Consider the following 19703-nt stretch of genomic DNA (forward strand, 5'->3'; position numbering starts at 1 on the left):
GGCCAGAGAATATTACTGGATTTACATTGTTGTTAGGGTTGAACAGATTTGAAGAATTTGATTTTACTAAGTCATCTTGAGAGATGTTTTCTTTTCTAACGTGGAACACCTCCCTGCTCCCATCATACCCTGGGCAGATTAATGAGGCCTAGATCATGAGGGTCAGTTAAGATACTGGGAATGATGGAGTGTAGAACAGCTGTAGCCTGTGCTGGCCCTGCTGATGGCATCCCCACCCTTGTGAGCATCTTCTTTACCTGTGCAAGCCAGCAAAAACATTTAAGCAGATACTTTATTGATAGAACAAAAAAAAAAGCTTTGTAGTGAAAACATCTCTTTAAAATTTTTTCTTTAGTAGGCTCCACACCCAACATGGGGCTTAAATTTACAACCCTGAGATCAAGAGTCCGATGTTCTACCTACTAAGCCAGCCAGGCGCCTCCAAAACATTTTATCTTTGAGGAACTGTTGGTTGGGGGAAGAGTGTTGTCTCTGGAAATTGTGAGCAGTAAAATAATTGAGTTCAAATTATTTTAGACATAGCAAAGCATCTGTTGAAAGATAAAGAAAAATTATTCCGATAATTGCTAAATGAATCATTAGCCTGAGTTCATTCAGAGAGCAGTGCTTCTTTTGTGCAGGATTCTTACAAATTAGTTCTCTCTCTCTCCCCTTCTTTTTCTTTTCTCCTCTAGAGATTTATAAGCCATTATGGTGACCTTGCTTCCTTGGAACATGCGGGGAAACATTTCTGGATTCCAGTATCTTACAAAGCTTTTCTCTGTTCAGAGAGAACTTTTGCTTAGTGTGCTGAGTTCTTAGGTATGGTCTCGAAGTTAAGTAATCTGAACATAATGCTATTTAGGAAATAGATACACAAAAGTGTCCAGTTTTTTCTGTTATATTTCCTTTTTTGAAGAATGCTGGATGTGAGAGTAAGGAAAACAGTAATATGCAGTATATTCTGCTCTCTATTTTCTATTTTCTTTCTATCTTTCTAGAAGATGCTTTTCTTTCTCTCTAATTTCTCTATCTCAGGAAAGAGTTTTGGTAATGAAAAATACAGATTGGTGGGCAAGGTAGATAATTTTCTGTTTGGGTTTGAAATATATATGCACTTGTGAATGTGACACACTCTGCCTTCCTTATTCAGTTCTAGAACCTCCTTGGACTGACATGCTGGTGTTTTGCTTCATTTTATTTTCCTCCACTGAATAGACTTATTTCAGAATAGTGCTCCTCAAAGCAAATTATTTTTGCAGTGGGTTCTGTTATACAGCTGGAGCTGGATTGCAATCAGAAGAAAAATTCCCTCCAAAGTATGTTGATCAAGATTCCATTGCAGACCATAAAATCCACACTAGTCAGTTTAAGCAGAAGGGAATTTATAGCAGGGATGTAAGAAGATTTTAGAGTAGTCAAAAGGACTGTAGGGACAGGCATGAAGTGAACTTCCAGGAACAAATCCCAGAGCAAAACTGTGGCTGGTGCACAGGTCCCAGCTTGAACAGATAGTACTGTGGTACACTAGCCAAAACTGCCACACAGGACAGCTGGCACACCTCTGGACCGACTGGATCCTGGAGTGTTCACTGATGCTGTGGCAGGAAACAGGGGCCTCTGCCGTTGTTCTTTCAGGAGAGCCTCCCAGCCTAGACATCTTTATGTTCTTACACCTCAGAGTCATTGTGTATTTGTTCATCAAAAGTTGGGGTGCATGCAGATATGCTCGCTAGCTGCAGGGCATTCTGGGAAATGTAGGTTTTTGTTTTTGTGGGGTTTTTTGCCTTGTGACCTCTAATGTTTAGGAAGTCACACTAGAAAAGGGTTGGAAAAGTGTTGATTGAGCCAGTGGGCAGAATCTGCCATACAGAGCCAATGTTTTTTTTTTTTTTTCCCCTCAGTATTCTTTTTATTTTTTTTTCCATTTTATTTATTTTTTCAGCGTAACAGTATTCATTGTTTTTGCACAACACCCAGTGCTCCATGCAAAACGTGCCCTCCCCATTACCCACCACCTGTTCCCCCAACCTCCCACCCCTGACCCTTCAAAACCCTCAGGTTGTTTTTCAGAGTCCATAGTCTCTTATGGTTCGCCAATGTTTTATTTTGAGGAGAAGGTTAGTTAGGATGGTTGTTTTCCCATGGCATATTTTATTTTACTTTATTTTCTTATTTTAGAGAGAGCGCACACACGCGTGAGGAGTGAACATGGTGGGGAGGGACAGAGGGGGAGGGAGAGAGAGAGACTCTAAGCAGATTCCATACTGAGTGCAGAGCCTAACGTGGGCTCCATCTCATGACCCTGAAGGATCACCACCCTGAGATCGTGCCCTGAGCCAAACCCAGGAGTTGGACACTTAACCGACTGTACCACCCAGGCGCCCCTCCTGTGGCATTTTAGATGTTGCAGCTTTTCTGAATGTTCATGATTCCCTTTTGTTAGCCATGAATTCACTCCTTTCAGTACACTTTCTAGAGTCCTTCTTTTCTTTCCTTTTGACTGGGTTAGGGGGATCTTGAGCATGTCAACTGTCTCAGATTTTCCCTATGAGTATCTATCTGTTTCAGGATATGAACTTAAAAACTCTTGAATTTTTGTTTTGGGGGCTATCAGAGTACAATAGTTTATTGTTTATGTATTATCAAATACATAGTACAAATCACTCTATGGGAATCCCCACCCAACCTCCCTTCAAGGTTCCAGAGAGGTACAGAAATGAATGTCAGATTTAACTCTATTGAGTCAAGCAGTTGAACATTTTAGCTGAAAATTCTGGAGCTGGATGGTGGTTACGGTTGTATCACGGCGTAAATGGACTGAATGCTGAGCTGTACCTTAAAATTTGCCATTTTAACTGTTTTTATGCTATATGTATTTAGCACAGAAATCCAGACTTAGCAGCCTAGGACCTAGGGCTTTAAAATCAGGCTTTATCATATGTTGGCTGTTGGACCAGGGGCATGATATTTAGTCTCTCTGAGGATAGTTGACTTATCTTTCTGTGGGTGATATCCTACTACATACTAAATATACTGTAGTAGTTCCCCCCTCATCTGGGAAAGAGGGCAGGCTGGGTGAGTGGTGGACTTTCTGGAACAGAGCAGGCAGATAGGGTGGAGGCCAGGAGTGGTCACACAGGAGGGTGATGGGAGATCAACCCCTTTCCTAAAGGGTGGGCATTTGGTCAGAACTCAGTCTGTGGACAGGTGACTAGCTCTCTACTAGGGCTTCTTCCTTCAGTCTGGAAAATAACTTTTTTGGGGTTACTCTCTGAAAGGAATCTTAGACATCATGCTAGTTCATCCCTTCATTTTACCTGCAAGAAGGCTCAGGTCCAGATAACCAAGGGACTTATCCAGGTTTGTGCAGGAGAAGAAGTGTGATGAGAACTTAGGATGCCTGACTGCACTCTCCCACCATTTTTCAAGGCGTGCTGAATGTTGGGCATTTGTGGTACACATTTGGTTAAGTCAAGATTCTACTCTCAACAAACTTGCCATTTCTTCTTCCTGGAGAGAAAACACATGAACCAACTATAATAAAAAGCGCGAGAATAAGATCTGCTATGATAAGGAGGCTGGAACTGAGATGTGAATGACAGAAGGGGGGTGCAGTGAGGTCCACCTGGGAGAGGGGAGAAGATATCACACTGAGCCAATGGCTCTGTGTTTATGGTGGCATTAAGGAAGCACCCTCTCAGTTAAGGACCATTTGGTCAGATAGTGGGGTGCATGTCTGTGCATGTGTGTGTGTGCATCTGTCTGTCTGGGTGGGGCTCTCCTGCCCCACAGGTAGAGTCAGCACAAGTAGAAACATCTTGGAAAAGGACTCTGTGGTAACAGGCCTGTGTTTGAAATTCTGCTCCCCCCTTACTAATTTTGAGCAAATAATTTGCCTATTCTGACCTCCAATTAAGTCATCTGTAATATAGTTTAAAAACAAAATGACTGGAAGTGTTCTTGGGAGGTTGTCATTAGAAAACACATATGCAGAATATTAGTGATTTATATGAGAAGGAAAGGTCTCATTTATATAAATATATGTGATTGAATCACATCACTGTGACCTCTCTTGCCTTGCAGATTTTCGATGTCTTGACGGTAGGGAGTTGGTGTTGGTCTGAGAGTTCTCCAAGGCGAGGAATACGTGTAGGGTTTCCCACAGTGCCTAGGAGAGAACTCTCCTCTCCATACGGAAAAGAGGCATTTAAGAATACCAGACCTGGGGGCACTTGGGTGGCTCAGTGGGTTAAAGCATCTGCCTTGGGCTCAGGTCATGATCTCAGAGTCCTGGGATCGAGCCCCGCATCGGGCTCTCTGCTCAGCAGGGAGCCTGCTTCCCTTCCTCTCTCTCTGCCTGCCTCTCTGCCTACTTGTGACCTCTGTCTGTCAAATAAATAAGAATCTTAAAAAAGAATACCAGACCTGGGCCCTTTCTCTTGAAGTGTCATGTGCTTTAGACTTCTCAGTTTTGCCTGGTTGCAGATTGAAAGCATCAGAATGAATAACTGTGTGTGTTAACTTATTCATCTAAAAAATTCTTGAATCTAGGTGCTCAGGGCTTTCCATAGTGCGCAAGATGATGGTTGTTCAGTTTGTAAATATTAGGTGGTCCACTTTAAGATTTTTTTTTTCAGAGTTTATTTATTTGACAGAGAGAGAGTACAAGCAGGGGAAGCAGCAGGAAGAGGGAGAAGCAGGCTCTCTCTGAGCGGAGCACCCGACGTGGGGCTCCATCCCAGGAAGTCGGAATCATGACCCAAGCCGAAGGGAGACGCTTAACTGACTGAGCCCCCGAGGCGCCCCAGGTCCACTTTAGTGTGTCCTTGCCTGAGAATCATATGAGGTGGGTGACCTGTTACGGATCCTCTGGGGTGACGAACATTCAGCTGTAGGGAGGCATAATCAGTGTTAGATCTTTGCTACTCAACATGTGGCCCCAAGGAAGCATCATCACCTGAGAGCTTGTTGGGTATCTCGAATCCCAGTCCCCATCCCAGAGATAAGAACCTGGGCCAGAATCTGCATTTTAGCAAGATGTATAGATGATTTGTGTGCACACTGAAGGTTGAGAAGCACTTACACAGAACATGGGGTGTGGATGACCGTCCCTGGGAATTCAGTCTCCCCTTTCTCTGTGGAGGAGCTGTCCTGGTTCTGTCTGGCTAGAATGTATCCCCAGTCTATGTCTGATTCACTTCGAGAACTGAAGAATAGTTTCAAATTGACTAAGAATTGCAGGGTCAAGAAAGGAACTGGGGAAGGAACAAAATGTGGAAAAATTATTCTTGATTTGACTCTCTAACATTTGCTTTGAATTGCATGATTGAACTCAGTGTCTGTAAAGCTTTTGCCTATAAAAGCAGGCCAGTCAACATTTTTCTTACCCAAATCATTAACCACTAGTTATTGGCCATCTTGTTCTGTTCTTGGCTCAGCTTTTCTGTCCAGTTATTTCCTGTAGGTAAATATTTTAAATGGAGAAGGACAGACATGAGAGATATGTTTTTATTTCTTTTAAATGGATATTTTCTGAAAAGGAATTAATGATGAAAGCCTGTGTAATTTTTGTTGATGGGGTTTAACCAGCACAGGGTATTCAGTAATCCTGGGCCTTCTGGTGGAACATAAAGGTCTTTTTTGGTTTCTTATATTTTATGAGATATCATTTTTCTGCTAAAAAATCAAGGTTGGAAAAGTTTGGAAGAATAGGTAAGCCTGGGGTTCTGAATTTTAAGTGTAATTCTGAGTTAAGAACATTGAATTAAAAAAGGTAAAATATTGTAATATTTTTTGGAAGGGAATTAAAAAAATTCAAGCGTGGCTTTTAGTGTTTTAACCTTTATCCTTGTTACAAAAAATGCATTTTCCTAGTATGACATCATCATGTGACCTTTGAGCTTGTTTGCCTTTATTTAGTTAATTTACTCTCTGCTAGTCTGAAAATTTTCAAGATGGGAAACGAGCTTTGGCTTGGGGTCAAGAGCCAGGTTAAAAGTTTGAGTTCCCTGCTCTGCAGCTGCCTGGCTGTGAGGCATGGGCATGTCCTGGGCTCTGATGTCATCATCTCTGAGTGGAAGGAACTGGACCAGATCCATGATTTTGATGGGACTGGGGCTCTATGAGCAGGTCATGTGTGTATCAGGATCTTGAATGTGGAGAACACATGTGATTTAATAACATAAAATATGGTATTTATTTGGAAAATGGAAAAAAATGCAAACAAGTGGCACCATAGAAAGCATGATACAGTCTTGCTGGCTAACAGAATGGGAAGTACGTGGAACTAGCAGTGCCGGTAACAGTTTTTAGTGAGTGTAGCATGCCAGTAACTGTTTTAAACTTTTGGTAATATATATATATATAAAATATTATATTTATTTATTTATTCTCATTTAAATTTCACAAACCCTGGGGTGCCTGGGTGACTCTGTCAGTTAAGCGTCCAACTCTTGATTTTGGCTCAGGTCATGATCTCATGGAGCCTGCTTGAGATTCTCTCTCCCCCTCTGCCCCCACACCCCATACTCTCTCTCTCTCTCTGTCAAATAAATAAGTAAACCTTGAAAAAAGAAACAAAAATCCCTCATAAACCCCTAGAAGATCAGTAATGTTATCATATGAGCCTATAGAATAGAAAGGTAAAGCATCTCGTTCAAGATCATTATAACCAGTATATGAGCAGATCTGGGTTCTAAATCAAAACAAGTTTGTAATGTTGGCTGCTAGGTTTCCTACCTCTGTATTCACAGTTTGATATGAACCAAGATAAATTCTATCTATATTTTACCTTCTGGAAAAAGAGTTTTATTATTGTGTAATGGTATGAAATTGCCCCTCAATCCTCAGGTGTAAAAAAAAAAAAAAATCATGTATTTTCCTCTAAATCCAATTGAAGTTCCATTGGCAGAGACTGGTGAGTTGTTCAGTATCAGTAGCACTAGGGGATTCCTTCCCCTCCCACACAATTTGGCTAGAAAGTCCAGAGGATCTCAGATCCCCACTTATCATGGTGGTGCCGAGATGCTCACTGGCCAACCTTGCATTGCCCATTTTAGAGGTGGCCAGTCACTGTTTATTCCTTCCATACTCACCTTGGCCACCACCATCTCTCTGGGGCTCCTGAGGCCAAACCAAGGCTTTTGGATGTCAACTCCCAGCTGTTCATTTGTTCAGTCTTGCCAGAAGTTTTCTTCTGCCCCTACCAGGGATCTACACAGACCCTGTGCCTGGTACGGGTCCAGACACGGTGCTAATGGACAGAGCTTTCTGAAGGGAAGGGAAGCATATCTCTCATTCTTTCATCCTAATCCTATAGGGAGTTGGTTAATTTCTCTATCAAATTATCCTCCTGCCTGAAATGACAGCAAGACTTAACAGGATTGACCTTAAGCAATTTTATTAGTGTCCAGTTTGCATTTCTCTTGTTTGCGTGGCTGACCTGAGACAACCTCAATTCATTGCTTGCACTATCTATGGGACACTGGGTACATGAATTCTTTAAGCCTCTGTTTCATCTTTTATGAAATGGGAATAATAATGGTTTCTGTTCCACAGAGGGTGCTGGGGGATCGGCTCTGACAAGATGCTTCTTTGGAGAATGGCAAGGAGACCAGCAGAGCTGGAGGGAAGGGTCAAAGTGGGTGGGACTGTGGCAGCGCCTGGAAGTGCATAAATGCCATTTTATGGGGTTTGGACTCCCGCTGGCCTTCTTTCTGGTTGTTTCATTAACTGGAGTTTGTGTTCTGCTTAAGATGTACGGAAATCCGGGGCACCTGGGTGGCTCAGTGGGTTAAGCCTCTGCCTTCGGCTCAGGTCATGATCTCAGGGTCCTGGGATCGAGCCCCGCATCGGGCTCTCTGCTCGGCAGGGAGCCTGCTTCCCCCCTCTCTCTCTGCCTGCTTCTCTGCCTACTTGTGATCTCTGTCTGTCAAATAAATAAATAAAATCTTTAAAAAAAAAAAAAAAAAAAAAAAAAAAAAAAAAAAAAAAAAGATGTACGGAAATCCCTCTGATTAACTTGTTTCGGCCTATTTAGGACCCGACCGACTTTGAGTGGAGCTTCTGGATGGAGTGGGGAAAACAGCGGCTGCTGCGGTTTCTGTTCGGCCATGTGGCTGTGTCTCAGCTGGCCAATGTGCTTGCAAGGAAGGTATGCTTACGTGCCTCGTTTCCTTTTAAGCTGCTTTTTTTGCTTTCTGAGAGAAAAGAGTCCTGAACTGGGAATCAGGAGATGTGGATATTAGCCTTGGAAGCCTGGAAAAGATGAGAAAGACCTGCTGATGATCAAAAAAGGTATTTATGATAAATGTTTCATACATTCTTATCTTGCACTTGCTTCCTCCAAGTTATTTTTAAAACAATTGAAGGTTTTAGAATAAAACGAACTACAGACGGTATTAAGATCATACCTAATCAAATGATCTTACTAAAACAAATGCTTGGGGTGCCTGGGTGGCTCAGTGGTTTAAAGTTTCTGCCTTCAGCACAGGTCATGACCCCAGGGTCCTGGGATTGAGCCCCGCATCGCATCAGGCTCTCTGCTTAGCAGGGAGCCTGCTTCCTCCTCTCTCTCTTTCTGCCTGCCTCTCTGCCTACTTGTGATCTCTGTCTGTCAAATAAATAAATAAAAAATCTTTAAAAAAATTTTAAAATATGCTTGTCAGGACCTCTGATTTCTTGTATAAGTTCAGAAGAAAGTAGAGTGAATGATATCATTAAGTGGGAATAATTTTAATGTCAAATAATTTATGCCATGGTAGCTGTTGTAGATCAGAATTCCAGTAGTATTTTTTATTCTGACCCTGGCCTGGAGTGGAGGATAAGGGCTACTTCAAAGGGGGTGTTTGGGAATTGGTTTCGCACATGGGAAGATTGAAAGCCTCTTGATGTGTTTAGCTACCCTGGGGTTTGAGATACTACCAGGAGGATCTCTCTGTAGTGGAGGGACCACGCTTTGTCGAGAGTCCTCTGCTATATGCTTCTCGACTCTGTAGATTTCTAATTTGAAAAAAAATGAGTCTCTGCTGGGGAATCTATGTAGTAAAGACAACCAGAAAGTGACTTGAAGTCAGCCCACAAAAAATGTTTGATATTTAGAGGTTCGAGGAGGTGAAGAAACAAGACACAGGAGCCTCTGGGCAAGAGAGACCAGAATGTGAGACTGAGAAAACAAGGTGTGCATGTGGCTCAAGAGGTGGACCTGATTTGGGCCATTTTTTAGCTGTTTCCTGAGAATTGGTACTTTTAAGGCTCACTTCTCATCCTGGAAGATAGGAAATCCCAGCAGCACATTAACTTTCCTTGTTTTAAATATGATATTGATTACTTTTTGTATTCAACTGATTTCCATCTTCTAAAATGGCAAAAACTAAAATCATTACATGCGGTCATATCTTCATACATTAGAAATTTCCTAGGACTTTCTAAGCAGACCCAATAATAAATAATACATGTTTGGGGTGTCCCTAAGCTAGTAAGGATTATATAGTATAGGTACTCAAGCCACAAATTTCTGTTTGGTATTTTTTTAAGAGTTCAGGTTTTCTAGAAATTTAATATTTTTGTGTTTAACCAAGGTTTCTCTGCCCATAGGTAAATGACTTACTCTGCCCCTAGGTCTCAGTTTTCCCACCTGTAAAATGAATAGCATAATACCTATCACTTTTATTTTGTGAGGGGAAGGTGAAATGTCCAGGAGGACCTGTGAAAAGTGTCCGGTCTTACTACTCCTGCTGTGGTAAGGTCAGTTGCAGTGTAGCAGAAGAAAATTAGCTGGTGTATTAGGTCCTGGGCTTTCTCACTGATTAGCTTTATAACTTTAGAAAAGCTTCTCACCACTGCATTTTAATTCATCATTTTTTGTAAAGTAGGGGTAGAGACAGTATTATTCTTTTTTTACCACCTTAAAAAGTGGTGGGTTTCATCTGTTAGAAATCTCATTAAAAAGTAAGGGTTTGGGCACCTGGGTGGCTCAGTTGGTTAAGTGTCTGTTTTGGCTCAGGTCATGATCCTGGGGTCCTGGGATCCTGTCCTGCATTGGGCTCCTTGCTCAGTGGGGAGCCTCCTTCTCTTTCTTCCTCTGCCCCTCCTCTCCGCTTGTGTGCTCTCTCTCTCAGATAACTAAAATCTTTAAAAAAAAAAAAAAAAAAGTAAGGGTCAAACATGGAAAAGATAGGACAAATAGAAAGTACAAAAGAAATGGGAGATAAATCACAATCAGTGGAAATGGACCTATCCCTACCCATATCCACCAGAAAAAGATTGTCAGACTGGATAAAAGAAAAACAGAAATAAAGGAAAATAAAAAAAGAAATAAAAACAGAGTTCTGAGATGTGCTTCTTAGCAAGATCTACTTAAAATGGGGGACATGGAAAATTTCATAGTAAAAGGATGGGAAAGATGTTCCAAACAAATCTAAGACTCTCCGTCTCCCCTGCCCACCCAAATATTGGTAGTTTTTTCAATAGCTGGCAAAAAGTATTATTAGTGACAAAGAGGTTTATTGTTTAATGATGAAGAGTTAATTAGGAGGGTGTTATAATTCTACTTTTGTTTGTTTTAATATAATATAATGCAAAAATTGGTCAGTACCATAAAGATAAATAAATATATGATTATAGGGATTTTTAAAAAAAGATTTTATTTATTTATTTGACAGAGTGAGAGTGAGTGCCAGAGAGCACGAGTGGGGTGAGAGCGCACGGGCATGGTGAAAGGCAGAGGGAGAAGCAGCACCCCGCCAAACAGGGAACCTGATGTGGGGTTCAGTCCCAGAACTCCAGGATCCTGTCCCGAGCCAAAGGCAGATGCCCAACCAACTGAGTTAGCCAGGTGCCCCTGTAGGGAGAGATTTTAACATAATTTCATGACTAATTGATATATTGAAAAAACAAGGAAAATATAATTAATAAGCTTGATATAAGAAGTATATGTAAATTGTTATACCTAACAACTAGAGAATTCATATTCTGTATTAAAGAAAACAGAGTATTAATAAAAATTAACCACATAGGGGTCACATGGGTGGCTCAGTTGGTTAAGCATCTGCCTTCAGCTCAGGTCGTGTGATTCCAGGGTCCTGGCATTGAGCAACGCATTAGGCTCCCTGCTCAGTGGGGAGCCTGCTTCTTGCTCTTCCTTTCCCTCTGCCACTCTCTCCCTGCTCCTGTTTTTTCTCTCTCTGTCTCAAATAAATAAAATCTTAAAAAATTAAATCATATATGGACCATAAATTTCAACAAATCTCAAAAGTATTTTCAAATAGATTTTGAAGTATGTGTTTTATATAGGTTACCCTCTTTAATCCCAGTGCAGTTAAGTTTGGAAACCAGTAACACAAGATGACCTGAAAACTCTATTTCATTTAGAAATTAAAGAGAACATATTTTTAAATAATTTGTAGGTCAAAAAAGAGATCATACTAGAAATTAGAAACTAGAAATGAATGAAAAATTTTACATATCAAAACTTACAGGGTGTGGCTAGAATGATACTTAATTGTAAACCATAATCTTACATACTCATATTAAAAAAGAAGAAAGGCTGAAAAATACTGAACTAAGCATACAACTTAAGTTAGAAAGAATAGAAGGAAAGGAAGGAAACAACAAAAATAAGAGCAGAAATTAATAAAATAATCACTGGCAAGATTGGTCAAGGGAAAAGAAAGTGCACAAATAAGCAGTATTAGGTATGGAAAAGCTGATGAAAAAATATAGTAAGAGGATATTTTGTACAACTTTACACCAAAAGTCTTGAAAACTTTGGCAAAGCAGACACATTGCTAGAAAATACAACTTACTGAAACTGACTCATGAAGAAATAGAATGACCAAATTGTGCTATGACTGTGAAAAGAAATTGAATCACTAGTCAAAAATCTATCTGTAAAGAAAACACTAGTAATATACCAATTCTGCCAAAAGTCCAAGACACAAATGACCTAAATCTTTCCCAGACTTTTTCAGAAAAGAGAAACAGAGGGAACATACCTTTTAAGAAGATAGTATAAAATTGATACCAAAGCCAGAGGATATACCCTACCAGATATTATGACTTATAAAGATATGATAATGAGGACATTGTTGTATTGGCAGCAGGGTAGACAAATGGACCAATGGAACAGAATAGAGTTTAGAAAATAACTGTGCATAGATGGACACTTGTTTTGTGACAGAATTAGCATTTCGGATCTGTGTGGAAAAGATGAAGTGTTTAATAAACGGTGGTGACACAATTGTTTAGCTGTGTTCAAAAGAAATGCACACTTTTCCTTTTCAGTGGAGATTAAGGACTTACAGTGAAAAGGTATATCATTTTTAGAAAGTGTGATGTGGAATATCTGTTAATGATATGGTTGAGAAAGATTTCTTAAGACACAAAAAGTAGAAATTGTGAAGGAATGAATTGGTAAGTTCTTATTCTAATGTAGTTAAACTTAGTGCATAATCCTGTGTAATCAGCAGTGTGTACATCATTGGACGTACCCAAAGAGACAATGAAGAAAGTGAAAAAGCAGGTCACTAATAGGTAATTTACAAGCTGACAGAATAGTATTTAGAATACATAAAGAAATTTCCCAAGGTAAGACAAATCACCCAGTAAATAATGGCTAAATAATCTAAATAAATAAATAAATAAATGTAAATAATAAGATGTGGAAAGAAATTTGCAGAAGAGGAGACACAAATGACCAATAAACTTGGAACACATGTTCAACTTTATTAGTAATCAAGCAAATGCATCTTAAAACCATATCATCTCATACTCTCCAGTTGCGCAAAAACAAAACTCCTGGTTGTGTCAAGTAATGGCTGCCTGAACTCCTACAGAGAGCTTGTGACTATGTATTTTTCTTTGCAGTACAAAGAGGTGCCTAGCCCATAGCTACAGTACTAATTCTGACATATCCCCTGGAGAAACTCTTTTTTTGCCGATCAGGGGGTGAGTCAGGACATTCACTGAAGTGATGTTTATAATAATGAAGAACCAGAAGCAATCCAAGTGTCCATTATGGGAAAAAAGAGAATTGTGGTGAATTTATTCCATGGAAGGGACTGAATCATAGCTGTAATGTCAACATAGACAAATTTTTGGATCAGCACATTGAGCTGATAAGGCAAGTTGCAGAAGATTTCATCAGATATGATCCCATGTAAAGCTCAGAATTGTGCAAAACTAAATAATACATCCACATGTATGCTTACAAAGATGAGATAACTATTAAAATTCTGGATAGTAGTTATGTCAGTTGGGATGGGATGTAGATATGATGGGGTTTTGGAATAGAGGTGAGGTTCAGTGGGGTGGAGTAGTCTGGAGCCAACAACCAAGAAAGAATTCTCGAGATGTCTGTGGTGTAAAATCTGTGCTTATTAAAGCACAGGGACAGGACCTGTGGGCAGAAAGAGCTGCTGCCCTGGGGTTTTGAGGGGTGGCTGATTATATACTATGCAGTTGGGAGAGGTAAGGAAAAAGGGAGGTTTTGAGAAAGAACTTTCATATGTTAAGACCCACGGGCTCCTGGAGGCCTTGCCATTGACAAGTTAAGGTTGTTTACCCCTCTAGTAAGGCATTAAGAGTGAGATAGTTGGGAGCTTCCTGGAGGAATGTTATATTCCTCCTATCACACATCCTTATCAATGGGCTGCTGGTTTAAAAGAAATTCAGTTTTATTTACATTTCCTTCTGTCTCAGCCTCCCTCAATTTTATGGAGGAAAGGGTGATGTTAGGACTTCAGGAAACTGAGCTCTGGGTCTCTGGAAGTTAGGCTGTTGATAAGCAAGCTTCTTCCATGTAAATCACCAGGACATTTGTAAACTGAGGGAGACCCAAGTCTTGCAGGATTGTGATCTAAGTTAACTACTTGTTCCTTTAGCGCAGCCAGGAGTGCCTGAGGAATGTCCCGTATATCCCATGGGGCGGGGGGGTGTTGTGGACTGTCTGCTTCTGCTTTGCCCTCAGCTTGCCTTCTGCTCCCTCGTCAGATAGCATTGGAGGAGATGCAGTCCACCCCTTTTTTCCCTTTGATGGTTTATTTTGATTGAGGCCCAAGTGACCTCTGGCCAGCGCCCTCCAAAACCCTGGTAGAGCCTTGTCCTTCTGCAGCTGGTGGTCTGTGTGTCGGGGCTGTTTTCCTCTTCTCTGTACCTTACAGACTTTATAAATGTTCCTTTCTCTGTTTTGATTTTTGACATACTTGTAACTGCACATGTGGAAGAATGAAGCGGGGCAGAAGGAAAATTGAGGGTGCCCTGGGCACACTCGACTTTTTCATCTCTTGTCCCGCTTATGACTCTTGCACCTGTATTGGGCTTGACAATGGCCACATCCATTTGGTCTCCTTTGCCTCTCACTTGTTCTTGCTTGTTCGTGTTTGCTTCCTGTAGATTAGTGTCTCTCTAGCTTTTTTTCCCCCCTTCCCCTCTGAGCCTTTTTATTTTTTAATTTTATTTATTATTATTTTTTAAAGATTTTTATTTATTTCAGAGAGAGAGAGAGAGTGTACAAGAAGGGGGAGGGTCAGAGGGAGAATCAGACACCCGGCTGAGCAGAGAGCCTGATGTGGGTTTCAATCCTGAGACTCCAGGATCATGACCTGAGCCAAAGGCTGATGCTTAACTGGCTGAGCCACTCAGGCGCCCCCCGCCCCCCACCTTTTTCCCAATTGTGACTTCTTACTGTGAAATTTTAATACCACAGATACACTGTTTATGTAGTATATGCATGCCTGTGCTTTATGCATAAAGAGTGAGGTTTTCTTGCCTCCAGGAACCAGCCCTCACTGCAGGCAACCTGGCCAGGTGGGGAATGCTAGGTGTGGATTAACTTTCCAGAGGCTCTCCACCCGATGCGCCTCCTTTCCAAACTTCCTCCATTTTCAGCTGCTGTTTTGCATGTACCAGCATCAGAAGTATATCTGATTTAAGATCTAGATGTTCCTCCACTTAATTTGCTTATAACTTTTTGAGTTAGGCTCTTTTTATCTTAGGCAGTATTCTGAGTACTTAAGAGCACTTAAGTGAATCCCACATTTGCCGCCTTCAAGCTATGTGGTCTTATAAGCCAGTTAGTTAATATCTTTGAGCCCATTCCTCATTTGTGCCATAGGGAAGGTACTGCCTACTTCTCAGGGTAATGGTGAGGGTCTGATGTTTTTCAGGGTTATACTTGTAGGGGATGAAAGCCAAGGGCTGCTGTGGGCTGCTGACATTTGCTGTGTGCCATGACTGTGGTCTGTGTGTTTGCTTCTGGGAGCAGTCACCTCTACCGTGCTCAAGAAAGGAGGCCACCGTCTTGAGATTCTGAAACCCTGAGGGTAGAGGCTGTCTGTCCAGCCATACCTACACACCTCCCCTGCCTTTCTCTGACCTTCTCTCAAACTTGTGTTGGGTTGTGGGGCTGGGGGGAAGGATTGAGACACAGACCCTTCCCCTGAGAAAGTTGGGTGAACACACAGAGGAAGCCAAATACTGATCTTGATTCTGGACCTGCTGCCATGGTGGGCTGGGTGCCTGGGAGGAGGCAGAGGCCACATCTGCCTGGGGATGTCAGGGAAAGCTTCCCAGGAGGTACCTTTGAGCTGCGGTCTGAAGGAATGCAGGTGTTTGCTTCTTTCAGCTTCCTGCATCTCCGTACCAGGCCTGGGTGGGCAGGTGGACTCTGTATGCGTAGAGCATATCCTATGCAAAGTCAGGGGGGAGCACTGAGTCACCAGTGTGTGTCTCTCCCATCCCCTCATCTCAGCTGCAGGCTTGATTTGTGTGACAGCTGGTGGGCGGGGTTCTGCCTGTGGTTGGGGGACAGGGCTTTCTCTGTCTGAGTCTGCTTGGCCCTGATAGGTAAGTATGAACCACAACTTTGGCCCCATTAGCTTTGTGCTTTCACCACCTGGAATAAGTGTCCCAGATGGTGGATGTTTATGGGATTTACTCAAAGTGGAAGATTTGGGCTGCAGCTGTCTTTTACTTCCCCATTCCTGGAGGGGTCAGGAGGTGTGGACGGGCAGCCCTTGCAGGGAAAGCATGTTAGCATCTGAGCTAATCTTGCTGTTCCAGTCCTTAAGCCCTGAATGATGCTTCCCATCTCCATCTACTATCTAATCTCCTCTCTTCCTTTGTGGGTCGCACCTCCTCCCAGAGAGAGGCAGGTTATGTCCAAAAGTGTGACGGCATTGCTCTTCTCGCTTTTCTTCCCACCATGATAAGTAATAAAACTTTCCACAGAGCTTCTTGGCCAAGGTTAAACGCTTTTTCTCTGGGTAGGGCTCTCTCTCTGGGTTTTGGCGAGGCCGGTGCCCTGGGAGGGGAGGCTGAGTAAGGCCCGGAGCTTTGGCTGTGGGCTTGTTATGATTGGATTGTGAGTTGGGTGGGTCAAGACCGTTGCCTCCCTTCTTGAATACCCCTGTGGCCTTGCCACCACCTGAGACATTGTGTTCTCTGCCCTCGGAACTAAAAATACCCTGTGTGCACCTTTGGAGGAGGCTGGCCTGGTGTGGGGGCTGCGGGTGGCTCTGTTGCTAACCCCAGAGCGGAGTCTTCAGTGTACCTCTCAGTGGCAGAACCCACATCATTAGCATGGGGCCCTGACCAGCTGAGCTCATCAGCCACAGGACTGCAAAGTGTGGTCCCGTGGCACTGGCTGAAATGAGTAAACTAACCTCTGGAAGGCTGTGGTGAGCAGTGTTCCCGCCAGCATCTTATTGAAACCACACACCTAATAGGAATCTCATGTGCTCTCATGAGCAGACTCTTCTCCCTCAGTGCATATCTAAGGAGGACTGAAATCTGCTTTGTGAAGTCCCGCTGGCCTTTGCCCCCAGGAAAGGCAGGCTAGAATGTGGTTGTTTTGACTCTGGGATGGTTTTGGTTTTTCTCTTTGGGGAGATATATACATATAAATATATATTTTTAAAATAGCAGCTGCAATTGATTATATAGTATATAATAAATTATGCCATGCATAAGGATTATTGGTTGACTCTCTATTTCTCAAACAATGCCCCCACTGAATGGTTTCTGGGCAGCTGTACAAAAATCATTCATAGCAAAGTCTGGTAACGTTGCCAACAGGAGTCCTCACCAAGGCTTTAGGCTTTCACCCTTCCCTCTGGAGGTAAGCTAACGAGGGAGCCACACCCTCCTGTCGCTCGGTGCTCGCAGCTCAGAGCAAGCTGATGGGAGAGAAGGATGGCGGGGTCGGGGGCATTGCCAGCTGGCTCTTCCCGGGGCTAGGTCCTTACTCCCCATGAAGAAGATTTGAAGAACAGAAGGGTGAAGTTTCCCACAGGAGTGCTGAATTCAGCCTTGGAAATACGCCAGCTCAATCGGTTAGTCTCCTTGAACCTGTCCATTGGGTGAGAGGCAGCGGGTTCTACCACAGATGTCCACCTTCATGACTTGGGGCCTGTGCCCTGACCATGCTAAACTCTCTGAGCTTTCACAACACAAGTCGAGTTGTAAGAGACCCCTGTGAGTGGAAAGCAGGCAGTAGGCAGCGAGACCTGAAATGACTCCGTTCCATCTGCACTGGCAAAGCAGCCTTCATTCATGAGGGGGTGAGCGGTACAAGCACAGACCTTCGAAAACAGCAGCTTTTCATGTTCGTTGACTAAAAAGCCCCAAGTGTTGGTGCTAACTTCTTGTCATCTGTTAGTCATAACTACCAGGTTAAGCCCAAAGACTTGGGGAAGCATATCCATCCCCCCATATCTACCCACTCAACATTTGTTCACTTACCTAGTATTTATGGGACGCTCGCTGTATGCTCGGTGCCATGTTAGACTCTGGGCCTACGTTATTGTAATTTGAACAAGACAGGATATTAGCCTGCGGAGGGGGACTGTCAAGCAGAGGGTCCGTTCATTGTCGACACGGGGAGCAGTGGGAGCAGCGGACAGTGGCCGTCCTTCAGTCTGGGGCAGGATGCACTGTATCCCGTTAGGAAGGCTGTTGCATTCACTCTTCAGCTGTATCCGAATAACCACAAAAATATAGTTTCTTTCTTACTGTTTGTTAGACTTTTTAAAAGTTTTTTCTCTTCCCTTTCCTGCCTTTTCGTCTTCTATTAGAAACGGAAGAGCCTGGAGTGAGGCAAGTGAAGGGGGTCAGGACAGTCCTGGGCCGCAGCAGAGTTCACCTAGCCTGTCTTATTCTCAAGCTTTGGGTGGCTTACACTTTGATACCCTTTACTTTATTAATTTTTAAGATTTATTTATTTTACAGTGCAGGAGTTTGGGGAGGGGGAGAGAGAGGCAGAGAGAAGCAGAAACAGACTCTGCACTGAGCCCAGAACCCAGTGTGGGGGCTTAATTTCATGACCCTGAGATCATGACAAGCACTTTTGGAGTAGAAATAGGTGGAACAGTGCTGTTTTAGGCCTTTGCGCATGAAAATGGCCTTTGAGCCCTCCCCCTCCTTTTCCTTCTCAGAGAAGCAGGCCATCCATGGGGCTGCTTGCTGGTGGGCAATGTTGCTCTTCTATTTCCAGCCAATTCTGCCAGTTTCACATGCATGTGGGGGGTTAGTGTTTGGAGGAGGTGTGTCCTAAGGGCTGCACTGGTAGCGGGGACTGTGCTCTGATGCCAGTCAGAGAACAAGGCATGGATGACTGATCATGCTGTCAGGAGTTTAGTGGGGTTCTTATTTATATAACTTAAAAAAAAATTGGTAATCGTTTTTGCCTATTTTACATATTTTCCTTTATATCACCTGTCTGCCGTGGATATGTGTGGTAGAGCTGCCTCTCCCTACTGGGGAGAAGGAGTAGGTGATACGAGGGATAGTGGAGAGTGTGCAGGTAACATGAGAGCCTCGTGTACGCCATCTTGGAACAGTACCAAGTGTTGCCTGCCTGTCCTTTTGAGCAGGAGGAAAGCCATGAGGGACGAGAATTGGGACAGAGTTGTGTGCCTCTAAGGTAGCTTTGGTGAGCACAGTTAAATTAATCAGAGAATCTTGTTCGCTTTTTCCATATTGAAGCCTCTTAGTCTGTGGTTAAGTTTCCAAATGAAAGCTGAACACATAGGCTTCTTCCACATGGATCAAATCATTCTTAATAAAAAGGTGGCTGTGTGTATGTGTGTAGCCCATGGAAAAGGATCTCTGGTGGTCAATCCTCAAGATCCCGTTGGAAAAACCCTTTTTTTTTTTCTTTCCCATTTGTTAAAATCAGTAAAATGGTCTTTGGCAACCTTGTTTCTTATAATTGGACTCTGCCCAGAGGTGAGTGTTTGGGGGAAAATTTGAAGCAAATTTATGTTACTGTTTTCTGTAGGCAATAGGATGGAAAAATAGTAAAACAGAACTGCAGATCTCTCTGATTTTCTTGGAACTTAAAAGTGGCTGACCTAGTCGCTCATCTAAAATGTTCTCTCTTGGGCCGGAGTGTAGGTTTGGGAAAGAATTGTATTTAGGGGCGCCTGGGTGGCTCATTGGGTTAAAGCCTCTGCCTTCGGCTCGGGTCATGATCCCAGGGTCCTGGGATCGAGCCCCACATCGGGCTCTCTGCTCAGCGGGAAGCCTGCTTTCCTCTCTCCCTCTCTCTCTGCCTACTTGTGATCCCTCTCTCTGTCAAATAAATAAATAAAAAATCTTTAAAAAAAAAAAGAATTGTATTTAGACAATATTTTGGAAGAGCTAGCGTCTAAAGATGGGATTTACAGCTCATGGTCCACATCTGTCTTTGCCTTAAAGAATTC

General features: G+C 42.7%; 1 protein-coding gene across 6 annotated transcripts in view; it reads left to right on the top strand.

Moving 5' to 3' along the window:
• Window positions 1–19703, top strand: part of HHAT (hedgehog acyltransferase) — a 335352-nt gene that overhangs the window by 41757 nt on the left and 273892 nt on the right. For all 6 annotated transcript variants that reach the window (XR_006815465.1, XM_045982020.1, XM_045982019.1 and 3 more), the window contains one exon: window positions 8042–8155. Coding sequence is in view for 5 of the 6 variants with exons in the window: in XM_045982020.1 (XP_045837976.1) it covers window positions 8042–8155 (114 nt within the window). In the remaining variant the exon portion in view is untranslated. The remainder of the gene's footprint in view (window positions 1–8041; window positions 8156–19703) is intronic.

The sequence above is a fragment of the Meles meles genome, chromosome 17 (genome assembly GCF_922984935.1).
Source record: "Meles meles chromosome 17, mMelMel3.1 paternal haplotype, whole genome shotgun sequence".
Taxonomy (NCBI): domain Eukaryota; kingdom Metazoa; phylum Chordata; class Mammalia; order Carnivora; family Mustelidae; genus Meles; species Meles meles.